The sequence below is a fragment of the Protopterus annectens genome, chromosome 6.part1, assembly GCF_019279795.1.
Source record: "Protopterus annectens isolate FY-2018-M chromosome 6.part1, PAN1.0, whole genome shotgun sequence".
Classification (NCBI taxonomy): Eukaryota; Metazoa; Chordata; order Ceratodontiformes; family Protopteridae; genus Protopterus; species Protopterus annectens.
In genome coordinates, this window is record NC_056738.1 from 323,316,127 (window position 1) to 323,343,551 (window position 27,425).

The following is a 27,425-nucleotide window of genomic DNA, read 5'->3' on the forward strand; positions in this document are numbered from 1 at the left end:
GGACACTTCCCAGATGGGGGGTATTATCTGGGAATGACAGTCCAAGGCACTTGGCAGAACCATGAGAACCACTTGCACATCAGTGTTCTGGAGATGAGAGCGGTATTATATGCGTTGCAAACACTTCACAGCTCCCTTCCCACCGGGACAGTTGTGATCCAGTCAGACAACAGGTCTGTCATGTGGTACATAAACAAGCAAGGGAGAACCAAATCTTACCCGCTTTGCTGAGAGGCCTTAAGAATTTGGAAATGGGCGATGGACACTCAATGTTTTCTGGTAGCAAAGCACATCTCAGGGAAATCCAGTGTGATAGCACACAAACTCAGCCAAGCAATCCTGATGCCTCACGAGTGGTCCTTGAATGCAGAAGTTGCGAAAGAGATCTTTCACAGATGGCGCCAGCCTTGCTGCGACCTATTCGCCACTCACCTGAACACCAAATGCAGCAGCTACTTTGCCCTAATTCCCCATCCAGGGATGTCACCCAGGGATGCTCTAGTCCACAATTGGACCCCGGGACTTCTTTATGCCTTCCCACCTTTTCCTCTCATCCCAAAGGTAATACAGAAAGCAAAGCAGTTGAGGAGTACCTTGATCCTCATTGCTCCTTATTGACCTCGACAAGTATCTTCCTGTGGCCCTACCTTTTGGAGGAATCTTGGATTCTGGAACCATCTCCAGACCTCCCGATTCATCAATCGAGGCAGTTCCATCCCACCATCCGCACCCTCATATTGACACCATATTCCACGAATAGCCAGGTGCATACCCCTCTCCCCTTCTGTCAAACACATTCTGATCTCATCCCATAAGCCTTCCACTCAGAAGTTATACTCCAGCAAATGGAAAAGGTTTTCTATTTGGACTACAAACCAAGGCTTGGATCCCTATATAGCTCCTATAGATTTTATTCTTCCTTGCATCTATTTTTCAAGAAGGAGCTGCAGCTGCTACAGTCAAGTTCAGTTAGCTGCCATTTCTAATTTTCATTTTGGCTTCATGGGAAATCCCGTCATGTCACACTCCTTGTGCAAAACCTTTTTGAAAGGAGTTCTTCTCAGGCCTCCAAACCCTGGGACTTAAACTTGGTTCTCACATCATTAATGTCTGCACCCTTTTAATGTCTGCACCCTTTGAGCCCTCTTCTTCATCATATCTGAAATTGTTATCTTGGAAAACGCTATTCTTAGTAGCCATGACATCTGCTAGGAGAGTTTTAAAACTGCAAGCCCTTACTATTCGACCTCCTTACATTATTTTCCAAAAGGATAGAGTCTCACTCAGGACAAACCCTTCCTTTCTTCCCAAGGTATGCTAAGAGCATAATCTGAACACTACTATTGAGCTACCAGTGTTTTTTCCAAACACTCTAATAAATCTGAGTACAGACTACACCAATTAGACATTCACAGAATTCTCAGATTTTACTTACACAGGACTAAAGAATTCAGAAAATCAGATCAATTATTTGTTTCCTTTTCTGACAAGAATAAGAGTTTGCCTGTTTCCAAGGTTACTCTTTCAAAATGGCTTTCAGATTGCATTTCCTTTGCTTATCAAACTGCTGGCAAACAATTACCTAACAAAATTAAAGGCCATTTTACTAGGGCAGTATCTACTTCATGTGCCTGTAGACCTAGGCTCCCAATTGATACTATTTGCACAGCAGCTACTTGGGCAAGACCACATACTTTTGTCACTCATTACAAATTGGATTTGGCCTCCTGGGACAGGTCATCCTTTGGATCCACTGTGCTGAAGAGTCTCTTTGCTTGAGCCACCCAGGATAAAGGTGCTAGGGACGCTGTCCCATCCAGCAAGAATTACGGCGAGATAGGGCTACATAACATAAAGAAATTATGTATTTACCATAACGTTCCATGTTTGTAGTCCATCTTGCCTACATTCTTGCATCCCTCACTCCTACCCCCTTCCTGTTTCTGGAGGATCTGGTGGACTATACTGGTGCTGTCTGACCTGGTTATAGTTGCTGTCCACCTGGCATGGATAATAATACATAATTTTTTTTTTGTCTGTATGTATACAGTTTCTGATAATTCATACATGTTAGGTACTTATTGCTTTCTTGCAAACAAGATCTGGGGAATTGCCGTGAGGCACCATGGGATAGGGGTTAGTCTCGTGCCAGTAAAAGCTCTCGAGTTTTAGTATCGGCCGAGTCGGAGCCGAATATCGGCTCTGAACCCATCCAACCAGAATGTAGGTGAGATGGACTACAAACATGGAACGTTATGGTAAGTACATAACTTCTTTTTATTCACAAATCTGAGCAGCTTTGTTTCCTTTCATCCCAGGACTTTGGGTTTGGCTGTTTCTAGGCAAACTATCTCCTTTTGGATTTGTAAAGCCATTTTTTTAAATTTTTTTCATGTAAAATGCCTTTCCTCATCAGTAAAGGTGCATTCTACTAGGCAGGTGCCTCTTTTGGTGCTTTTTTCAAGGATTTGCATGCCAGTTCCATCCTTGAGCTGCTGCTTGCTCCTCTGTTCATACTTTCACTGAGCATTTCAAGTTGGATGTTATTTCCAGGGCCAGGAAAGGCTTTGCCATGGCTATCCTACATGGGTTTGTAGAGGGCTGTTCTGTGCTTCCTCCCAGGCTTCCTCTTGAGCACTTTTACTCTCCCTTAAGTAAATAATACTGAAAATAATACTGCAGCAGTGATCTGGAAGGACATAGTACAGTTGTGTAAAATCTAACCATAACAATAGATGTCTTCCTTATCATTGTTGTAGTATTTGCTCTCTCTCTCTCTCTCTCCCTCTTATACCCTCTGTTCTAGCTTTTGTCCTGTCATTTTCTTGCCCTTCTGGCTGGAGGCTTGTCTTCTTCCTTTTTCGCATTCTGGAAGCACATGTTTTCCTTGACCCTATGGGCATTCTCTTCCTCCTGGGGCATTTTCAGTTCTGACTTTGTGTGTCTATACGTCAACTTTATGCTCTACACCATGTGTTGGGAGCATGCATGTGACATACAGTACCTATAAGAAGTAACGGCTTTGGTATACTGGCCGAATGTTGGGCTATCCTTGGCAGGAGATCCCGTAGCTAAAGAATACTACAACAGTTAAGAGATGGACATCTTCTGTTATGGTAAGATTTTACACAACTGTGCTTTCTAAAGTAACTCTATCCAGGAGGCTTTCTGATTGTATTACTTATGTCTGCAACAAAATGTATTACTTTTGTATGCAACAAAATGGGATTGGTATTACCACACAAACCTAAAGCTCATTCAACCCGGGCAGTGACAACCTCCACTGCTTGTTTTGCTACAGTGCCAACAGGTAAGATTTGTGTTGCAGCTACTTGGTCTACTGTTCATGCCTTTGTCTGATATTATAAGATTGATTAGAGCTCCTGCATCCTTTGGCTTCACTTTTTTTTTGGAATATCCTTCCATTAGGTTATTAGTAGCTGGGGAATCTGTCCTGTACATTGAGTTGGACAGAAAATGCAACACCAAATGTCAGTTATATATTAAATGCATAATGCTAGATCAGTGTTGTTTTTTTTTTCCTCTGGCTCATCCTTCCCTCCCTCCAACTTCTAGAGACCTCATCACTGTACTTGGAAATTGGTTTGGGTTTGTTGTAGGTCATTGAAGTGGACAGCAGCATTATATTCATTACTGAATACTAAATTCAGAAGGAATAGATGTCACCTAAAATACAGTAAATTTAAAAAAAAAAAAAAAAAAACTTTTTTGGAGGGGAACATAATTCCCTGCTCCCCCTCCAAATTCCTTTCTGTACTCCAAGGAAAAGAGGGATTATTCCATTATGTATATTCCATTTACAGAATTCTACTTTGTGTTCCAAACATAGTGGTGTTCTCTACTTTAGGGAGAATCCACAGTTCAGAGGCAGGCAAAAAACATGGTATATACTCTGGAGAACATGCCATATAAGGAGATTTTAGCAAAAACTAATACTTACAGTCTAGGAAAAAAAAGGAATATATGGTAGACACTTCAAGCATATCAGGGAAATCTAACATTCTGAAGTTAAGGTGCAGAGCTTAGAGGATTCATATAGATTCACAGAAAGGGATTTTTGGGTGATTGGAACTTGCATCTAGATGTGAAGTTAAGGTTAACAATAAGAAACATGAGATCTAATGTCTCTTCAGTCTTCATCAAACCTTTGGGTCTCTGTTTCGATTTTGGAACTGACTCTGCCGTTAACTAGCTTAGGATTCCAAGTTAGAGCTCCTGCCACCCTACCCATACTACCTCGCTCTACTCAGATATCTCAGATCTCATTTGTTGCGCTCAGCGAAAGCATCTTGATCCTGTTACGAGCTCCTCCGCAGGCATTTCTAAAAGTATTTTTAGTCAACCGCAAAGGGTCTTTTGACCTTTTTGCTTTATTTTCCTACCCTTCCTTCTCTTTCTGCTTGTCTAGAAAAAAAAGTGAGTTGCATTTCCATAGTTGTAGTGTAGTGTTTGCCTTGTGCGTGGTCGTTGTGAAGTTGTTCGTGTTTCAGTGTTGTAGTTGTCACATTTGGGTTATCTGCTTGCAGGTAGCCCTCAGTCGGCCTGATTATCAAAGTCTTGCGTAGGTTGCTGTCTCATCTTCCATGGCATCAGGTAGTCAGGGGTATAAACCATGCAGTCGATACCATTACATCAGTCTTTCTTGCCGTGCGGTGCCTGAAGCAGAAGCAGTTCGCAAGTGCGGGTCGGCCAGTTCCTGAAATTTTTGTTTTCGAGTTTCATATTCAAAGTCTTCAACTAAGCTAAGTACCCCGTTGGGGATCCTTTTTCTTGCTCTAAACCGATGTCAGTAAAAGTTAACAATTGTATTTCTTGTGGAAAGCAAATACCTCATAAAGATTTTCATTCGTACTGCATTCCTTGCTTAGGCCCAGAGCACGACGTACCTCGCTGTTGGTTTTGTGCCTTATTCAAACCTCGTACTATTCGTCATCTGTTAATTTTCGCATCTAAATACTTTGGTACTCAGTTCAATTATCCAGAAATGGCTTTGGTAAGCCACCCGACTACCGACATTCCGAAAAAACGCAAAGATAAAGACAGAGACAGACTGCATAGGTCCAAAGCTGCCGATGACACTTCTCCTAAGCTAGTGGCTTTCGCAGCCCCTGATACCCGCTACTTCAGATTCGCAGGCCTCTACTGAGACCCATTCGGAGTCTGGTATGCCACGAGATGCTTCTTCGACTGTAGAACCTGCGGATGTCTCTACCTTGGATGGGTCTGGAGCCGCTGTGGGCACCGACCTCTGAGGGTGTATTCAGGCCTACAGACTTGCATATTAAAGCAATGCCATCTTCTTCTTCAAGGCCTAAAACTCGATCCATGCCCAGAAAACCAACGCCCAGACTACATAGTCAGGCCCCTATGCCTAAAAAACAAATGATAAGAATGGCTGAAGACCTTATTACTCTAATCAGGGGAAGCCACCCTTCTCCCTCTAAGAGACCTAGGACTGATTTTCCTTCTGATTCTTCTGATCAGGATTCTGAAATTTCTGTTTTCTCTGATGACCAGGATTTGCCCTTATCTACCTATGAGGATTTTGATATAGAGGACTCAATTCCCTCTGCTTCCCCTCCAGAGGATTTCTCGTTTGGTGAAACCTTGCATACTCTTAGGGAGCATTTTCGCTGGGAAAGCCAGGATTACTCTGACTCCAAAAAGTGGCTTAGAGAATTCTTACTCCTGCCTCAACACAGGCCTTTAGCTATCCCTCCTGTACTGGACATTGTAGATGATGCTTTCTCGGAATCTAGCCTGGCCCCTGACACTTTACCTTCTGCTCCCAGAAAACCTGATAGGTATTACAGGGTACCTGACTCTCACAAGTTCCTTTTTAAAAATCCTACTGCGGATCCTGAGACCACTTCACAGGAACCCAAGGGCATTAAGGCTACTACTGCCAAAAACCCTACCCCCTCTGATAGAGATTCCAGGGCGCTGGATAGATGGGGTAAAATGTATACACTTCTGCAGCTTTGGCCATTAGGGCCTTAAACTGCCAGTTTCATATGTTAAAGTATCATTAGCATATTATTGGATTGCTTAAACAGAAAATGATGTTGATTCCTGACTGTGCTGAAAATAAAGAATTGCAGGATGTAATGCTTTCTGCTGAACAAGTTGGAAAACATACTTTGCAATGTGGTTTTGATTCATTAGAGGTATCTTGCAGGGCTGCTGTCACTGGGTCTGTACTTAGAAGGCATGCTTGGCTTAAGGAGCAATCTTTGCCAGATCATGTTAAAGCTAAATTATTGGTTGTTCCCTTAAACCAAGACCGCCTGTTTGTCAACAAAGCAGAAGTACTTAAAAAGATGGAGGAAAAAGCTAAATTTATGCAAACTGTTAAAAATTTCCTGCAAGTACAGCCTCCCAGATTTAGTAGGCATTGGCCCTCTAAGAATTGGTCCTTTCCTGCCTCTTCCAGGCCTTTTCAGTCCAAACCCAGAACCAGCAGAACACCCAGGCTTCAGTCCCAAGGTACTCACAGGCCTAAGCAGTGGGGGGGGGGGCACTTCCAAAGCAGGGGGGAGTAGTAAGACTCCCCCCTATGGTAAACTGCCTCAATGACTTAACTTTAAACTTTCCAAGCCCTGCTCAACTGAATGTTCCTTTAGGGGGAAAGATTGCCCTGCATGCAAAAAATTGGGAACTCATTACTCAGGACAAATGGGTTTTAAATCCAAGGATACAGATTCCACTTCCACTCCTTACCAACCCCAAACGGTTGGCCAGACCTACCCCCAAATCAGTGGGCAGAGGCTCAAAAGCAAATTCTCTCTCTTTTAAGCATCACCCTGTCCCAGAAGAAGAATGGGGGCAAAGTTTCTAGTCAAGACTTTTCCTGGTACCCAGAAAAGACAATTCCTGGCGTCCTATCCTGCACCTGTTTATCCTAAACACATTTTTGGTACTCCCAACATTCAAAATGCTAACTCTTCATTTGTTGCTTCCCATGCTAGGCAAAAATGCCTGGTTGGCAACACTGGATTTAAAGGAAGCCTACCTGCACTTCCAATAAGGGAATCTTGCAGAAGATACCTATGCTTCAGAGCAGGTTACATGCACTGTCAGTTCTCTGCACTGCCCTTTGGCTTAACTACTGCGCCCAGGGTATTCACAAAGTGCCTAGCTCCAGTCATTGCATTTTATAGGCAAAGAAATATTCAAATATACCCATACCTGGACGATTGTCTAATTCAGGCAGAAAGCCAAGACATACTATTAAATCTTATGGCATTTGTAAAGAAATTGCTACCTTCTCTGGGGTACACCATAAACGAAAAGAAATCACATCTTGAACCCTACCAACAAATTGTATTCCTGGGAGCAAGCTTGAATACAACTTCCCAGATGGCCTACCTCATGCCAGAGAAACAAGTTCATTTGATAGCCTACTTCAAACTACTGGCCACAAAGACCCAGCTATCTGCAAGGAAAATACTGCAAGCTGTGGAGTTCATGGTCTCTTGCATTCTACTAATTCCATATGCAAGACTGCATATGAGGAAACTACAATGGTATCTAAAAAGCCTATGGTGTCAACATTCTCAGGATCTAGAATCAATGATTCCTATCATGCCGTGTCTAAAGATAGAGTTCCTTTGGTGGGCAGAGGCCTGCCACCAAAACAAGGGACTGCCATTCACTCTACCCCCTGCCGCCCAAATCATAACAACAGACGCATCAGACTATGCATGGGGGGCTCACTTGGCAGGACAGTGCATTCAGGGCAAATGGAACCCAAGTCAAATGCACCTGCATATCAATCAGAAAGAAATGTTAGCTGTACAGAATGCTCTGACAGCCTTCAAGGACCACATTCTTTCAGGAGAATTATTGGTAAAGACGGACAACACCACTGTTATGTGGTACATAAACAGGCAGGGGGGAACCCACTCATACCCTCTCTGCAGACTAGCCATGGCTCTGTGGAACATAGCATTGAGCTACCAAGTGCACCTACAGGCTCAATTCCTGCCAGGAAAGCTAAATACACTGGCATACGACCTAAGCAGAAATCTCATGGACCCGCACGAGTGGAAACTGGAACCAAAGATATTCAACGTGTTGAGAAACAAATGGAAGATCCCAGAGATAGATCTGTTTGCCTCCAGTCAGAACTACCATTTGGACAAATTCTGCACAAGGACTCCCCGCAAACAAGCTTGGAAAGTGGATGCCATGTCCTTCACCTGGAAAAACGTATCCGTTTATGCCATTCCCTCTCTGCCTCTCCTCCAAAGTGCTACTAAGGATCAAACAGGACAAACCAAGGACATTACTGATTGTACCAGACTGGCCACGCCAACACTGGTACCCCCTCTTGCTCAGTGTGTCACTGCTGGCACCATGGCACCTGCCACAGACCCCTGCCCTGCTGTCCCAGCAGAAGGGCCAGATTATGCACCCACAGCTTCAAACCCTGAAACTTGCAGCCTAGTTAATTTCCTGATCTCTCTGTTACCATCCCTCAGTAAGCAAGTGATGGATGTCATTCTGGAGGCAAGGAGGCCTAGTACTAGAAAATCCTATGCTGAAAAATGGAAAAGATTCTGTTCCTGGAGCCAGACTCAGGGGATGGGCACAGTAGTGCCCAATTTACCTCATATTCTTCAGTACTTAACTGAGATGCTTCACAAGGGCCTTTCCTTTTCCTCCATCAAAATTCATGCCTTAGCCATTTCAGCACATTATTATACAGAGCCACCCCTCTTCTCTCATCTGCTGCTGAAGCAATTCTTCAGAGGGGCCAAAACTTAAGCCACCCAGAAACCCCCCTACTCCAGCCTGGGACCTTTACTGTGTATTGGAAAAGCTCACTCTACCTCCCTTTGAGCCAGCTGCAAATGCAGAGTTGAAATTCCTTTCTTGGAAAACAGCCTTCCTTCTAGCCATCACTTCAGCAAGAAGGGTGTCTGAATTACAGGTCCTCATGGCAGTGGAGCCTTTCATCATCTTTCATGCGGACAGGATGTCCCTCAGGACCAATCCCTCATTTATGCCCATGGTGATATCCAGTGTGGCCCTTAATCAGGCCATTCATTTGCCAACCTTCTTTTCTAATCCACAGAACGAATACTGCACTCCTTGGATGTGCACAGACAACTTAGATTTTACTTGGACAGGACTAAGCCTCTCAGGAAATCTGAACAGCTGCTGGTTGCATTTGCTGCAGGGGCAGATGGGAAGGCCATTTCAAAGTAAACCATTTCTAAGTGGATAGGCCATTGCATTCATTTCTGCTATAAGCACCATGGAAACCCTACCCCACAGGGGATAAGACAACATTCAATTAGGGCTGCATCTGCCTCTACAGCCTTTCTCAGAGGTGTCCCTACCAGGGACATCCTAGAAGCTGCTACCTGGAGTTCTGTACATACCTTCTCCAAGCATTACCACTTGCAATTTTTTTTTTAAATCCAGAGCTGGCTTTGCCACTGCAGTCTTGCAGGGCCTTATAGCTGGTCCTAATGCTCTCTGAATACCTCATCCCATCCTTAGCTTTGGGAATCTACCCAAATGTGATGACTGCAACAGTGAAACACTATACATAGTACAGTTGTGTACACTTACCATAAATGTAGATTTTCGAGTGTATTCACTGTTGCAGTCCTGGTTGCCCTCCCTCCAGCCCCCTGACTTCTGTTGACTATACCTCTGTTCTTGTTTACTATGCTTAATTTTTGGTGTATTTGCTTTTTTGTTGGTGTAACCTTGGATATAATTGCTTCCCATTATGGGGGCACCTGACATCTGGGGCAAGAAAAACTGATGTAATGGCGTTGGCTGCATGCTTTATACCCCTGACTACCTGACGTCATGGAAAATGAGGCAGCAACCGATGCAGGACCTTTGATAATCAGGCCGACTGAGAGCTACCTGCAAGCAGATAGCCCAAATGTGATGACTGCAACAGTGAATGCACCCGGACATCTACATTTATGGTAAGTGTACACAGCTGTACTTTTCCTCTCCTTCTGTCTCCTACCCTTTTCTTTTCTGCTATCTTGTCAGAGAAATCTGACAAATCCATTGGGTTTAAAAAATACACTTTGTGTGGGCACAAGATCTCTGTATCTGATGCCTGCAGGGGAGTGTGTTTACTGTTTGGGCCATACCCACCTTCAGGTTTCTTGTTCTGTCTGCAAGGCTTTTCTTTCCTGGGCCCTTGCAGGTGGAAGAAACAAGCTCAGTGGTCTTCTTCGCCCTCCTTCTGCTGCCTTTGCTTCTGTTTCAGCTGCTCAAAACCCTTTCAAAAAAATCTAAGGAGGTCAGGGACCATAAGAAACAGTCACCAACTCCGATACTAGTGTCTTCCTCTCCTCCCTGTGCCCCTGCTCCCCCTTCGGGGCCTTAGTCTTTGGCACCTAGCTTGTCTCCAAGTGTTGCTTCACCCAGGCATCCATCCAGAACCTCCTCTGTGTCCCCGTACATTAGGTTCTCTCAGAGACTGTATGAGAATGAGGTGGACAGACTGATGAGGAAGCTTCCCTTTAAGCAGATCCAGATGGGGTCCTCCCCGCTCCATCCACTGCAGGATGTGTGAGCAGATCTTCTCCCTTGTAGGATTGTCTCTCCTTCTCCGATCCAACCTACCATTTCAGATCTCATGGAGTCATCGGCCCCTAGTGCCGGTCTGTCTGACCAGATGGTCCTTACTATTTCGAGCCCAACTGCCTCCTTGGCTTGCTCAGTTCCGACCGTGTCTCTGAGCCAAAGCCTTGATGTCGAGTCTGCGGAGATGAATTTGACTCTGAAGTTCTTGGAGTGGTTGATTCCCCTGGGTCCCTCAGAGTTCAACAGCTCAGTGTCGACCCCCCCCCCTTTGGCGCTGTGGGCTTCTGGTGACTGGGGATGGTCTGTTCCTGATCCCTCGGGACAATGCAGGCTTTCTTGAGACCCCAGTAGTCCTTCTGCCTTCTAGGTGGTGGAGAGGGCCCTCTCTGCTCCGAGGAGCCTGCCAGCCGATACTGTTTCGGATCCACCCCTCCTGGGCTCTGCATCAAAGACCTCTCTTCTGCTACTGGGGTGACCAGTTCCTCAAGAACTCCAGTCTGTTCCAATTAGGGAATCCTAAACTTTTTCCTACACCTCCAGGGCCACCCCGTTGAGGAGATTCCCCAGAAGAAAGGTGCAAAAGGAGGCATCTGAATTCCCCAGAGGAATCCCGCATGACCAACTGAATTCAATAAAGGGGAGGAATCCCCCAGATCTCCACCCAATGTCTCCTTTGGAGACATTTTAGAGATTCTTCACCAGGGAGGTGTTTGGTTGGCCCCAAACCCCACCCTAAATGAGTCAGTGTTCTTGGAGGCCTTCGGAACCAACCCATCCACATCCTAGGTGTCCCCACCTGCAGATCACCTCATAGACCTGGTGTCTGCAAGGGCATGGAAGGAACCAGATGCTGCAGAACCTATCCCCAAGAGTGCGGATAAAATCCTTAGTGCTCCCCAAGGATAGACCTCACTGGATGAAGAGCATTCCAGTAGATGCCATGGTAATGGTGGTAGTGGCAGCAGAGGCCACTGAAAAAGAACTTGCCCTGGAAAGCTCTATTGTCCATCTCCCTAACAGAGAATCTAGGCCTATGGACAGATTTGGGAAAAGGGTCTGTGCTTCTTCCACTTTTGCCCTAAGAGCATTGAATTACCTTTCCCATTTTATGAGGTTACTTTAGGAACTCTCTAGCTCCGGCCCTGAGTCCATGATGGTAGAGGAATGGGTTTCCTTTACCTCCTGTATGGCCACTCTGCATTCCTTTTCCAACATGTCCATGAGGCTGATCTTTCACACAGTTGAGGACTCCTATAGTACGGCCAGTTCCGGCATTGCTATTCTGTGCATGCATTCCTTTTCCAACATGTCCATGAGGCTGATCTTTCACACAGTTGAGGACTCCTATAGTACGGTCAGTTCCGGCATTGCTATTCTGTGCCATGCCTGGATGCGGCTGTGTGATTTTTGCAGAACTTTTTAAGATGTCTTATGTCAATGTCCCCTTTGACGGTTCATCCCTCTTTGGACTGACTGTTCGTGACACACTCTCCAGCAGCGAGAAAGATGGAAAGACCATGTCTGCCATCGGAATCTGCTTCTCTACCCTGCAAAGGTCATTCTCCAGGAATCAGTGCAGGAAGAAGAAGTTGTGGTTCAGAAAATCCAAGGTTCCTTTACAGGATGCTCAAGGAGACTTTTTCCCCAGAGGCAGAGGGGGGATAATTTGAGTGGTAGATGCTGCCCTTGGGGCAGAGGGGGTCCACTGAATCAGGGGTCTCAGTATTCTCCCTCTGAGAAATCTTTGCGGCATCTTTGAGGTGTTGCCCTACTGTCTCTCTCTGGAGGCAGCCGGGGAGCGATGCTCCTTGCACCTAGATGCCTGGTTAGCCATCACCAATGACCGAAGGGTGCAAGGTGTCATCTCCAGAAGTTACTCCATTCCCTTTTTAAACCTTCCCAAACCAAAACAACACTTCAGCAGCAACTTTGGAAATTACAAAGTTGCTCCAAAAAAAGTCATCCAGGAGGTCCCCTCAGACCAGTATGGATCAGGCTTGAAGGCTTCGGCCGAGACGTTAGAGGAATAAAGTGTGTTCTTTCAAGATTTGTGGATCACATCTTGGTTGTTTTTTGCGTCATTCGTTTGCTGCTTGTTGTTGTACTTGGCAGTATGGATCAGGGATTTACTCCCAATTCCTTTTAGTTGCAAAGAAAGCAGGAGATCTCAGGCCCATACTGGACTGCACTTATCTGAACAAATCAGTGAGACACATGAAGTTCAGGATGGTCACTGTTCAGTCCATCCTTCCTTTTTCTGCAGGACAACTGGATGTGCTCAGTAGACCTGAAGGATGCATACTATCACATCAAAATGAACAGATGCTTCAGAAGGTATTCCTGTTTCAGGCAGGGAGTCGGTCGCTACTAATTTTGTGTGATTCTATTTGGCCTCACCACAGCCCCCGGGGTGTTCACCAAATGCATGACAGTGGTTGCAGTTCACCTCAGACTGTAGAGATTACACGTTTCCTTACCTGGATGACTGGCTCCTAGTTGCACCATCCAGGCATCTACTGGTCCAGTCCAGGGACTTTCTCTTACAACTGGGCCCAAACTTAGGGATCACCATAAGCGTTCAAAAGTCAAAGGTGCAACCTGTGCAAATGATAGATTTTATAGGAGCTCGCTTGGATACAAACAAAACCTTTAACTATCTTCTACTGGACAGGATTCAGTCACTATGGATGCATATCAGGCAACTTCTAGCAGTGACAATTCCTCCAGCAGATTTGGTTCTCAGGGCTCTGGGTTCCATGGCTGCAACTGTAACCTTACTACCGACAACTTACTTACATATGAGAGTTCTCCAGTGGACATTCTGTCCACTGGTTCCTTCTGCATCATTTCCTCAGTCATCCTGTAAGACTGTCTCAAGTGTGCAGAAATTCTCTGTTATGGTGGCTTCATGATCCAGAAGTGTTTCAGGGTTGACCCTTTCATTCTTTCCACCCCCATCGCCACATTAACCACGGATGCCTCTCAGCTGGGATAGGGGGGCATTACCTGGGAAGGATGGTTCAAGGCATGTGGACTCTTCAGGAGACCAGTCTGCATGTCAGCTTCCTAGAGATGAGGGCAGTGCTTTTAGCATTGCAAGCCCTTCATTCCCTTAGGATGGTTCAAGGCATGTGGACTCTTCAGGAGACCAGTCTGTATGTCAGCTTCCTAGAGATGAGGGCAGTGCTTTTAGCATTGCAAGCCCTTCATTCCCTTCTTCCTCTGGAGACGATAGCAGGTCAGACTGATAACATGTCTTTTGTGTGGTATCTCAACAAACAAGTTGGAATACTGTCCCTACCCCCTTTGTCGAGAATTGATGAGAATGTAGCAATGGGCTGTCTCTACCAACTGCTTTCTAGCTGCAACACACATTCCAGGGGAGCAGAACATATTGGCGGACAGGCTCAGCAGGGTACTATTAATGCATCATGAGTGGTCTCTGAATCAGTCATTGGCAAACCGGATTTTCCTCAGATGGGGGTCAAACCTGCCGTGTCCTTTTTACCTCTCCTTTCAACATTTGCAGCAGGTTCTTTGCCCTGATCCCTCCACAGGGACAGTCATCAAGAGATCCTCTAGTCCATGCTTGGCCTCCCAGTCTACTTTATGCATTTCCTCCTCTTCCTCTGATTCCCAGATTTCTTTAGAAGGCATGCAGGTTGAAGAGCAATGTGATCTTCCTTGCCCCTTTTTTGGCCTCGACAAGTTTGGTTCACTTTCCTGTGGTCTCACCTAATTTGCCCTCCTTGTACCCTGGAACCACGTCTGAACCTTCTGTCTCACCCTTCAGGATAAATTCATCCAGATCTTCTCAATTTGAAACTAACCACATGGTTTCTCCAATTTCAATGATGGCTAGACAATCCAGGCTTTCTTCCCCAGTCCAGAAGATTATCATTTCCTCCCATAAGTCTTCTACCTGGAAAATTTATAAAAGTAAGTGGAAAAGGTTTTCCATTTGGACCCAACAGCATCACATTGCATTGGTTCCCCCTTATGGCACCCATTTCAGTAGTATTGGATTTCTTGGCTGGACATTTTTTTTCAGGTGTCAAGGTTCAGTTAGCAGCCATTTCTTATTTTCACAGTGGGGTGAATGCTACATCTTTAGCTTCTTCTAGACTTTGCAAAGCCTTCCTTAAGGGTACATTTCTTCTTCGACCTCCTATCAAACATCCTACTCCTCTGTGGAATCGCACATTGGTTCTTCATGCTCTGACTTTACCTCTCTTTGAACCTGCTGCTAAGGCAGCGTTGAAATTCTTGTCCTGGAAACAGCCTTGTTTAGTGGCTATTACGTTGGCCAAGAGGGTTTCGGAGCTTCATGCTCCATCTTCCAAACATCCCTATTTTGTTTTTCATAAAGACAAGAGTTATCCTATATAATCCCTCTTTCTTAGCAAAGGTTGCATTGATAAACACTATTAATCAGTCCATTAATCTCCCTGTGTTTTTCTGAACTTACAAAATAATAGTGAATATATGTTGCGTCGTTTAGATGTTCATAGACAATTGCGCTTCTACCTGGATAGGACAAAAACTTTCAGGAAATCTCATCAGTTGTTTGTTCCCTTCTCAAATTCCAGAAAAGGGAAAGCTGTTGTTAAAACTACTATTGCTCAATAGTTAAGAGATTGTTCAACCAGTGGACATGAGTAAAACAATGTTCCTTTACCTAAACCAGTCAGAGTTCATTCCACAAGATCTATAGCCACGTCCCAGGCCTTTTGGTCTAGAGTTTCTTTAGAAGATATTTGTCAGCTGCTTCATGGGCGAACTCCCACACTTTTATTTCACATTACAAACTTGACATCATATCCAGGAACAGGGCTGCTTCTGGTTTTGCAGTGCTCCAGGATATCCTTCCATGAGGCCGCCCAGATCTATGTAGCTGGGGACTCTGTCCTGCAGGTTTGATGAAGACTGAACAGACAACATCAGGTAAAGAAGTTATGTACTCACCATAAATTTCCATCTGTGTTGTCTGCTTCAGTTTTCATCAGCCTTCCTTATCTCTGAAGAGCCTGCTGGATTGTACTGGGAACCTTTGTTCTTGTTTTGGGTTCCTGAGCATCTTTTTATGCTCTGTTGCTTTTTTTGTTTAGAATATATTTTTCTCTTCTAAGAATATTGCAGCAAACTCGATCTCAGGTGTTTGAGAGGAGCGAGGCAGTTTGGATAAAATGGGAGGAGCTCTAGCTTGGAATCCTAAGCTTCGTAACGACAGAGTTGGTTTCAAGCTTGGAACCAAGACACCACAGGTTTAATGAATACTGAAGCAGATGACACAGATGGAACATTATGGTGAGTACATAACTTCTTTTTTATGGGACAGATACAGTGGATATAAAAAGTGTACACACCCCTTTTAAAATGCCAGATTTTGTGATATACAAAAATGAGATCACAATAAATCATTTCAAAACTTTTCCCACCTTTAATGTGACCTATAACCTGTACAATTCGATTGAAAAACAAACAAATCTGTTTGGGGGAATCTAAAAAATAAAAAAATGTACAATAAGCTGGTTGCATAAGTGTGCATACTCTTAAACTAATACTTTGTTGAAGCACCTTTTGATTTAATTACAGCATTCAGTCTTCTTGGGTACACACATGTTATCAATTAAAGAGACTCTGATTTTCCCCAGATAAAGTTCAGCTGTCCTAGTAGGATTTTCCTGACATTTACTCAGTTGCCTGCTACAGCAAAAGCCATGGTTCGCAGAGAGTTTACAAAGCATCAACAGGATCTCATTGTTGAAATGTATCAGTCAGGGTACAAAATAATTTGGACAGCATTGGATATACCGTGGAACACAGTGGAGACCGTCATCAAAAAGTGGAGAAAATATGGGACAACAGTGACGTTGTAAAGAACTGGACATTCTCCCCCAAAATTGATGAAAAGATAAGACGAAAACTGGTCAGGGAGGCTGACAACAGACCTACAGCAACACTGAAGAAGCTGCAGGAATTTCTGGCAAGTACTGGTTGTGTACTACATGTGACAATCTCCCTTATTCTCCATATGTCTGGGCTGTGGGGTAGGGTTGCAAGATGGAAGCCTTTTCTTACACAGAAAAACATCTAGGCCTGGCTAAAATTTACAAAACAATACATCAAGTCTCCCAAAAGCATGTGGGAAAATGTGTTCTGGTCTGATGAGACCAAGGTTGAACTTTTTGGCCACAATTCCAAAAGGTACATTTGGTGCAAAAATAACACTTCTCATCACCAAAAGAACACCAGCCCCATGGAGAAGCATGGTGGTGGCAGTATCATGCTTTTCGGGTTGCTTTTCTTCAGCTGGAAGTGGGGCTTTAGTCAAGGTGGAAGGAATTATGAACAGTTCCAAATACCAGTCACTTTTGGCCGAAAACCTGCAGGTGTCTGCTAGAAAGCTGAAGATGAAGAGGAATTTCACCTTTCAACACGACAATGACCACAAGCATACTTTGCATCCAAATCAACAAAAGAATGGCTTCACCATAAGAAAATGAAAGTTTTGGAATGGCCCAGCCAGAGCCCAGACCTAAATCCAATAGAAAATCTGTGGGGTGACCTGAAGAGGGCTGTGCACAAGAGATGCCCTCGCAATCTGACAGATTTGGAGAGCTTTTGCAAAGAAGAGTGGGCAAATATTGCCAAGTCAAGATGTGCCATGCTGATAGATTCCTACCCAAGAAGACTGAATGCTGTAATTAAATCAAAAGGTGCTTCAACAAAGTATTAGTTTACGGTGTGCACACTTATGCATCCAGCTTATTGTACATTTTTTATTTTTTATATTTGTTCCCCTAACAGATTTGTTTATTTTACAATTGAATTGTACAGGTTATAGATCACATTAAAGATGGGAAAAGTTTTGAAATTATGTATTGTGGTCTCATTTTTTTATATCACAAAAAGCTGGCATTTTGACAGAGGTGTGTAAACTTTTTATATCCACTATAAATATGTTTTTGCTTATGAATAGTGTCAGTGGCTTTTCTAACAGCTGGAAATGTGGTTAATAGGTGGGCTGTAGCTGCTGTCAGTTTTTATGTTTCTGTTAATGAGATGCCAGTTCTTGTGCACTGAATTTTGTCTGTTGCTCTATAACAAGTTTTTTTTTTTTTATTTGTTAATTGAGTAAATTTCTCAAACTCTTTTCACCAGTAGCTCATTGCCACAATGGCAGTGGTAAATGAAATGCATTTTTTAACATTTTATTTAGGCCAGCCAATAATTTTGTTTATAGAAAATGGAAGTGAGCTGGGAACCCAGAGAAAACCCATACAGGCATGAAAAGACCATGCAAAAATCCAAATAGACATTGACAAGAGGTCAGGATTGAACCACGGACATTAGAGGTATGAGAAGAGAGATCTTGTCATTAATCCTCTGTGCTTCTTAGGTTGTCAGGTGAAATAAAAAGTCAATATTGTTCATAGTTTCATAGGTTGGTACTAGGCTATCGGCCTAGAGCCTAGCCATAACCGTTCCCTGGCTATTTCTTCCCACAGTATCCCTGGACCCCTGTCTAGCAGGGCGACTGATGTGATCCCTGGGGTGAATTTCCTATCTCCTATCCAGTCATCAAGGTTCCTTTTGAAGAGGACCAATGAGGCGCTCTGCTTGAGATGTATGGGCAGTCTTATTCCAGAGTCTGGGGAGTCTTTGGGTCAGGAACCTATCCCTCCAGCATGTTTTGTTCATTGTGATGACCAGGTTTAGATCCCTGGAGCGTGCGTCTCTGAGGGATTGGCATTTCTTTAAGTGTAGCATGTCTAACAGGTCTGGGTTTGACATGGCCTTGTATGCTAAGCAGAGATCGCCTCTGAGTAGACAATATGCAACAGAGTATAGGTGGAGTTTTTTTTAGACGGTCAGCATAGGGCATTTGCTTTAGACCTGTGATTCTTTTAGTGAGGTATTTCCACTGTGAATGAAGCCGTCACTGTTGTTCATTCTGCCCAGCACACTAGGTGAGAGAAGAAAGACTAACACAATTTAAGATGAGCAGAATAATTTTACAGCCTCAGGATCTATGGTACTCATGACTGTTATTTACAGGATGTCTTTGCAGAGCCAGTCCTCCTCCTCCTCCTGGGAAATAAGATGCTGGCATTCAGTCTTAAAAGTTTTAAATTGGATTTGCGCTCTTGTCAAAATACTGTTTGGTAGTACAGTATTTTCTCAGTGTCATGTCATGTTAACGTGAGGGGGAGGGGTCAGTATGCAAGTGGCTAGGAGCAATGTGGTTGGTGGGTTATTACTTTTCATTTGAATATCTTTAGCTGACCACTAGGATGGGTGGACTGCCTGAGAGGAGGACTGCCTGTGCAAAGACATCCTGTAAATAACTCAGGAGCACCATAGGTCCAGAAGCTGTAAAGTTATCCTGTTCATTTTAAAGGTTGTTATTCGAAGGTACAGTAGACACAGTTGTAATAAAGAGATGTTTTTTTTCTCTTCATATAATGGATGCATTCCAGTGAATTCCAGAGACTAAAAGCTGGTACTGGGTGGCACCCACTTCTTTGCTTTGTGATTGTAGGGGTCCCAGAAGAGAGTCTTGACCACTCCAGAAAACCCACAGTCTAAGAGGGTGTTTGCTCTCAACCGAAGTCCTCACCTGCTATTTTCTCCATCAAGCTTCTCTCCCAGGTAACATTAAACACTGTTTTGTAGATGTTATATTTAAGAGTTAAAAGATTAGTATGTGGCAGTAAATATTTGTTCTTGCACTGCATTGTTTATTTTGAATTTGATGTAAGATTTTCTCCTTGTGTACACTGGGAAGGAATGTTATTTTTTTCTCTTTTCCTTTCTGTTTAATGTCTTATGTGTGTCTGTTATACCAGGACAGTGGTGCTCGTTTCCTAATGTAAGAAAATTCAATGGTAACGTTCAAAGGGCTGTTCTATCATCACCCCACCCATTTAGCCATCTTGCTTTCCTTACTGCACAACTTCCAGCAAAGAATAAATAAAATAGACTCCAAACAAACTTACTATTCTGTGTAATATCTCCATCAGCTGCCTGTAAAATACTGTAGCTTATAAGAAGTTGCACAGAAATACTGGATGGTGTGGAACTCTGCTCTGCATCATATTCATACAAGCATGACAGTACTTTGTTGCATAATTATGCTGGGTGAAATGCAAGGCTTCAGCCTCATACCCCATGCTCCACATTGTTGATGCTTTATATGTGACATCTACATGAGAGAGCTTGTTATCCCTATATCTATATACATCTTCCAGACTAAACATAAACTATGCCTCTATGGCACTGCTGTCAGTCCAGAATAATGCACATAGAAATGATGTGTTGTTGAGAGAAAGTTTATATTAATTTAGAAATTTGTATAGGGATATGGAAATTAGTAACTTTTTAATCGCAGATAAAACTGTAAGTACATGTAAGAGAGAGTGAACTGCATGTAGATATAATCATATTTCTGTAGTACACATATTGCAACACTTAAGGGAACATCTTAGAGACAACAGGCTAAATTAAATTTCATGTCCATGGTAAAGTACCTACAGCTGTTCTGGTGAAACATTCAGGTAATAGAAGATTTGCCAAATATTTGCAAGTACTTTTCAATATGTGGTACCTTAGAAGTAAAGGTAATATCAGCTGTTTAACTTTTTTTTTTGGTTTGGCAAGCTCACTACACCTGTCATGTGAGGGCAGCCTCCCATGCCTCTTCTACTTTTACATAGTCTCTTAAAGGTTATACAACTTCAGGGTACAGAAAGCTAATATCTCCTTTCTTCTGAGGTCAAACAACCTTGGATTTAGAATATGTTAATAATAGAGTTGTGACCCCCACCTGTAAAAAGGCAGATTTATCTCACATAATGGTTTTCCTCATGAGGAATCAACACAGGTATCTATGTCTGTTAAGGTTCTAACGCAGGTGGCACAAGACTCATTGCTGCATGTTTTCCAGATGTCCTTCAAGGATGCATCTGCAGTCATAACAAATGGGTTGTCCTGTCCATCTCTGCTGGTCTTGGTATAAAGGCATCAGCAAGCTGTTCGCAGTGCGGTCGGTCATCCAGAGATTACTACTACCGAATACTACTTGAAGACTTCTAAAAGCTAATGTCAGAAAAGGTCAATAACTGTTTAACTTGTGGGAAACAAATACCTCATAAAGATTTCCGCTGAACAGTTTGGATCCTCCGACTACCCTCAATCTTCAGCCGAATCCATGACTACTACTGAGGCTCCTGCTACCTTAGTTGAATCGGCCTCAGAAGTTTTGCCTACTACTGTGGTTCCTAGTGATTTATCAGACACCATTCCTTTGGATGTCTCTACCATGTCTATTAAGGCCTTTGCCAGGGCTAAAGCAGCCAAAACTGTTAAATCAGTGCCTGTTAAGACTCCCTCTCACAGGCCCACTTCTAGTTCTCAAATGCTTACTCTGGCAGAGGATTTAATATCCTTAATTAGGGGATCCCAATCTCACCCAGACAGGGCCTCTCAGCCCCCGAAAGAGCCCCCCGAGCCAGTGTCCTCTGATGATTCTTCGGATGACTCAGACATTACAGATCAGCCAGAGGCTGCTTTTTATACTTATGAAGATTCCGATGCTGAAGAATCCATTCCATCTGCCTCTCCACCAGAGGAATTTTCCTTTGGGGAAACCTTACATGCCATGAGAGAACAATTCCAATGGCAGGGACAAGATTTCTCAGATTCAAGAAAAAGGCTTAGGACTTTTCTGCACTTACCACAACATAGGCCCTTAGCTATACCTCCAGTACTGCCTGTTGTGGATGGTGCATGATGTTTGCTCCTGATACCTTACCTCCAGCCCCTGCCAAACCAGATAGATTTTACAGGGTGCCAGACACTCATCACCACCTATACAAGGCCCCACTTGCAGATCCTGAGACTATATCCCAGGGGCCTAAGGCAGTAGCCTCGACCTCAGCAAAACCCTATTCCTTCTGAAAAGGAACAGGTCCTTAGAGAGATGGGGGAAAAAGTTTACACCTCTGCTACTCTCTCAGCTAGAGCTTTAAACTGTCAGTTTCATATGATCCAATACCAAGAGTTTATGCTTGATCAGTTAACTAAGAAGCTGTCCACTGATGACTCCTTAGATAAGAAATATGTTTTAGAAATGGTGAATAACATTCAGCAGGTTAGTAACCATTCTTTAAAATGTGGCTATGATGCACTGGAGGCTTCATTTAGATCAGCCATGACTGGCACAGTGATAAGAAGGCATGCATGGTTGAAAGAACAGGTCTTGCGGATCATGTTAAAGCAAAGCTGTTAGATGCTCCTATGGATAAGGCCAGTCTATTTGGTACACCTGCTCAGCAAGTAATGAAGAAAATGGAAGAAGACAAAATCTGTACAAACAGTTAAGGATTTCTTACAGGTTCAGCCCCAAAGGTTTAGCAGGAACTGGCCTGCCAAAAATTGGTCCTTTCCAGACTCCTCAAAATCTCAAAGAGGCAGGAATCTAGAGGCAGAAATCAATCCAGAGGGGGTGCCTGGCAAGGCAATAACCGAGCACAGACACAACCACTGCCACTGCAACAGGACAATCACAGTGACTTGGCTCTGACACGCCTACCAGGGAGCAAATAACAGCACCTTTAGGCGGAAAGTTAGCCTTATTTTCAAAAAATTGGCACTATATCACAAAAGACAAGTGGATTTTGCAAACCATAGACCAAGGCTACAGGTTCCACTTCCACACCTTACCAGTAAAAGAGGAATGCCAAACCTACCTCCAAATCAAAACAGAAGCTCTAAAGCAGAAATTAACAAAGATAAGAGCTGTGGAAAGAGTACCAATAACAGAACAGGGCAAAGGATTCTACTCCAGACTCTTCCTAGTACCAAGAAAAGAAAAGTTGGAGACCTATTCTCGACCTGTCCGTCTTAAACACATACATCATTGTCCCAAAATTCAAAATGCTGACCCTACAGCAACTTCTTCCCATGCTGGGCAAGGAGTGTTGGCTGGTAACTCTAGATCTCAAGGAGGCATACCTGCACGTCCCCATACGACCAAATTGCAGAAGATACCTCAGATTTCTTGCAGGATCAGGGCATTATCAATTCTCAGCATTGCCCTTTGGCTTATCTACGTATTCACAAAATGCCTGGCATCAGTAATCGCTCACTGCAGGCTACAGGGAATCCAAATTTATCCATACCTGGACGACTGCCTGTTACAAGCGGACAACAATAGCAAGCTGACAACAGATTTACAAAGAGTCATTTGCTTACTACAAGCCCTGGGATACACAGTCAATTTACAAAAGTCAAGACTGTACCATCCCAAACAAGAACATTCTTGGTGGACACAGTAAAACAAATGGCATTCCTAACTGCAGAAAAACAAAACAACTCCCTCTTTACTTCTTGGCATTAACAAAGCAGAACAAACTAACAGCAAGAAAAGTACTGCAGGCCTTGGGCTTCATGGCATCATGCATAATCTTGGTCCCACATGCCAGACTGCATATGAGAAAGCTACAGTGGTACCTAAAGAATTTATGGTCTCAACACAGCCACAGCTTAGTCCCACTAATCCCATGCCTGAAACAGGAGTTCCTATGGTGGGCTCAAGCATGCCAGTCAAACCCAGGCTTGCCCTTCCACAACTTTCAAGCAAGCCAAACCATCACAACGGACGCCTCAGACCTAGGCTGGGACATGTTGGACAAATGCATACAAGGATTGTGGACTCCAGACCAGCTGCACCTGCACATAAACCAAAAGAAATGCTGGCAGTAAAACTAGCAATCCAGAAATTCAGACCATTCCTCAAAGAAGGCCATTTAATGATAAGGACAGACAACACCACAGTCATGTGGTACATCAACAAACAGGGAGGCACTCATTCATACCCCCTATGCAGAATGACTCTGGACCTTTGGAATATGGCTCTGAGCTACAACATCCAGTTACAGGCAATATTTGTGCGGAAAAGAAAACACCCTAGCAGACATGTTAAGCAGAACCACCTCGGATACTAACGAATGGATGCTACACCCGGACATCTTCAAGGCCATCACAAAGAAATGGGGAATGCCACAAATAGACCTATACTCAATCACCAGCTCAAAAATTCTGCACAAGGACATACCACCCACTTGCATGGAAGGTGGACTCTCTATCCTTCAGTTGGAAAGGCCTGACAGCATATGCATTTCCACCTCTTCCTTTGATGCACAAGGTACTACAGAAAATCAAAGAGGAAGGATAATCCTGATATCTAAGACAACACTGGTATCCATTGTTGAGGAGCATGTCTCAGGGAGAATGTGGTCAATACCCTGATGCCTTTGATGTTAACTCAGAACAACTACAACATCATGCACCCAAACCTAAAAACATTGCAACTGACTGCCTGGAACATCACATAGCAGCAACTAACCCAGACCTATCCCAAAGGGTTAAAGACATTATCCTTGAAGCCCGCAGACCTTCAACAAGAAGGAACTATGCAGGAAAATGGAAAAGGTTTGTCATTTGGAGTACTGAAAGAGGAAAAGATGTGTCGAACATAGATATTGCTAACATCCTGGAGTACTTGGCAGAGCTTCTACATACAGGCTTGTCCTATTCCTCCATCAAGATACATGCATCAGCTATTTCAGCAGAATACAGCTTGATCCACCTGTCTTATCCTCTACTCAGGCAGTTCCTCAGAGGGATCAAGAATGTAAAACCTCCTAGGAAACCACCATTACCAGCATGGGACTTGAACTTTGTGCTAGAAAAATTGACACTCCCTCCATTTGAACCAGCAGCAACAGCAGATCTTCAACACCTATCATGGAAAACTGCTTTCCTACTGGCAATTACTTCAGCAAGGAGGGTTTCGAACTACAGGCCTTAATGGCAGTACAACCCTTCCTAATCTTCCATCAAGATAGGGTGTCCATGAGAACTAATCCTACATTTATGCCTAAGGTGGTATCCAGAGTGTCTTTAAACCAGGCAATCCACCTACCTACCTTCTTTCCCAATCCACAGAACAGGGGAAAGACTGCTGCATACCTTGGATGTACATAGACAGTTACGCTACTACCTGGACAGAACCAAAGGTGACAGAAAAACTGACCAGCTTTTAGTAGCCTATGCAACAGGAAGGGAAGGAAAAGCAATTTCCAAACAGACAATCTCCAAATGGATAGGAAATTGCATAAGATTCTGCTACTCCTACCACGGAAAACCAATTCCACAGAACATAAGACCTCATTCTACAAGGGCTACAGCCACTACCACACCTTTCTCATACATTTGCCAAGCATTATAATTTACCTCTATACTCTAGATCCCGAGCAGGGTTTGCCACTGCTGTACTGCAAGGGATCCTAACTACACCATAATTCTTCTTCCTCCTCCCTAGTTTGGCTATGGTATTCTACCCATTTCTTATGACTGCAGATGCATCCTTGAAGGACATAGTACAGTTTTGTACCTACCATAAATGTAGATGTCGAACAGGATAGCATCTGCAGTCATCCTTCCCTCTGTGGTACTCCTAGGTATTTACCCTCCTAATAGCTAGCTGGGGAGTCTCTTATGGTGTATTTGTTTGTATATATGTACATACATTGTTATTTTTGTGTTTGCCTTCTACTTTTTGGAAACATTGGCATTTATCCAAAATTTAGCTTTCCAAGAGGGCAACTGGCATCTGGGGCAAGAAACACTGAGGAATGATGCCTTTATCCAGCAGAGATGACAACCCATTTGTTATGACTGCAGATGCTATCCTGTTCGGACATCTACATTTATGGTAGGTACAAAACTGTACTTTCTTCTTACTGGTTCTGAATTTTCATTCTGGTGTAGTGCTAAAGTTTCATCTGTGTAATGGCTTTTAATTTTTTGACAGATATTATTTTTCCCTTGTCAAGTACCAGGTTTTCCAAATCTACTAATGAGTAATCAACATATCACTTTGACACTGGTCAGTAAGCATCTGTAGTGTGCTGATGGCATTGCATGGATTACATCAGTGTTTTTTGAAGGAGGGCTCAGACCAGAATATGGAAGTTTGAGTACTGCACTAAATGAAAGTGGACTGCTAAAATAAGGTTTTAAGAGTCTTGTGTTTCTTCACCCCTTTTTTTTTTTTGAAAAAAAAATATTTATCTTAAGTGGCTCAACTGAAACAATAAAAGCTGAAACAAATTAGGGAAAGCATCCAAAGATGGGTAGAATCTTTTGAAAGAAAATGTATTCCTCAACCATATACTGTGGCAAATCAAGAAATCTACAAGTTTTTCTGAAGTTGGCGCATCTTTTTAATGAGTCTTATAATTTTCTTTTTTTATCTTTTTCTTGACTGGGTTAGTCGTCTCTCTTGAGGGGAAACCTAATGTGGTATTCCAGCTGTTAGGGAAAATTTGTCCAGGGAACTGGAGAACTTCCCATACTCTTTTCAAGCACTAGGTGGCGCCAGAGTGCTGCCACTTTTGTTTGGAGAAGTTTTGGTGAGAGGGAGAGATCCTAGTTATAGAGTCGGAGAACAGAGGTCTGGATATCTTGATACAGGGGTGTTGGAGAATTTAATGACGGAAGGAGAACCAGATGAATTAGAGGGGGCGAGCCAGAGTACTGTTATGGATCGAGTGTTACAGGAGTAATCAGATGATGAAGCAGGAACTGTGGTAAAGAAGCAGATTACAGGGGGATGAAAGCACAGAGGAATGTTTGACTGAAGTAATCAGTATTTAAGAATATGTGTCTACATCTGGGTGCTGTGGATGTCAAAAATGAAGCAAAGAAAAAAAATGTATGTAGTGTTGTAAGTCAAATAACAGGAAGCAGTGTGAAAAGTAAAGAGGTGTTTGACAGGATTAAAAGGGTTGCATCTTCAGCAAAAAAGGCCGGTTGTAAGAAGAAGTGAAACCAGTGTTACTATTGAGGGGCATGACATAATATAACTTTTAAAACTTTTTCAGGTGCAGAAAAGTTTATGGGGAAAATAGAAAAAAAGAAATAACATATCACCTTGGAAAGACTTTATTTTTTCAGAACTTTGGCTTGCATTTAAAAAGAAAATTGTGTAATTCAGAACTGTAGAAATGGAAGAATTGTAACTTACAACTTTTTTTTTTTATCAAATGTGGTGAACTGCATGGCCATCAAGAAAATGTATGATGATAAAAATGTATAGACAGGGATTGGAAGTGTGGGCTATACTGTATAATTATTGTGGGCAATTATAGCATGTTTCAGATAGTAGTAAATAAGCAAATGGCAACTATTCGGTATTTGGAACAGCTGAAGGCCTTCTATTATGAGGATGAAAATATTTGTTTTGGCAGTGCATAAAAAAGTTGTAGGCAATATGGGTGCAAGGGAATACTGCTAGGAAGTGTATACATTTTTGTAGGAAATATTAGTCTTGACAGTTCTTTGGTTTGAGATGAAACATGTTCTTGGTTAGGAGTGTAATAAGAGAAAATAAAGTGAAAATATTGGATGTAAAATTCATTATACCAGAAAGAGTGATGAGAAGTGACTTGGAAAAAAATGAAAATTGTGTGAGGATAATATTAATATATGCATATATGAGCAAACGTTTTGCAAAGAAAAAAAATGATAGTAAATATGTCAGTAGTAATGATAGGGACTTTAGCTGTAAAGTAAGGAAAAAAACTCAATACGTAAAGTTATAAAATAAATGATATGGAAAATTGAACCTAGGAAAATGTACAGAGTGGACATACAGAAAGGGATTTTTTAAAAAGATGAGACATGAAGGAAGTAACAGGTGGCATAGAAGTTGTAGATTTTTCATGTCATAGAGCAGAATGGGGTTTGTTAGGTGGTAATGAGGAAAT

The 27,425-nt window shown here is 43.1% G+C and overlaps 1 protein-coding gene across 1 annotated transcript in view; it reads left to right on the forward strand.

Annotated features, from left to right (window-relative positions):
* Nucleotides 1-27,425, forward strand: part of POLA2 (DNA polymerase alpha 2, accessory subunit) — a 633,383-nt gene that overhangs the window by 150,601 nt on the left and 455,357 nt on the right. Inside the window, exon 5 of the mRNA XM_044075741.1 lies at nt 19,133-19,242. Within this exon, the coding sequence (XP_043931676.1) occupies nt 19,133-19,242 (110 nt within the window). The remainder of the gene's footprint in view (nt 1-19,132; nt 19,243-27,425) is intronic.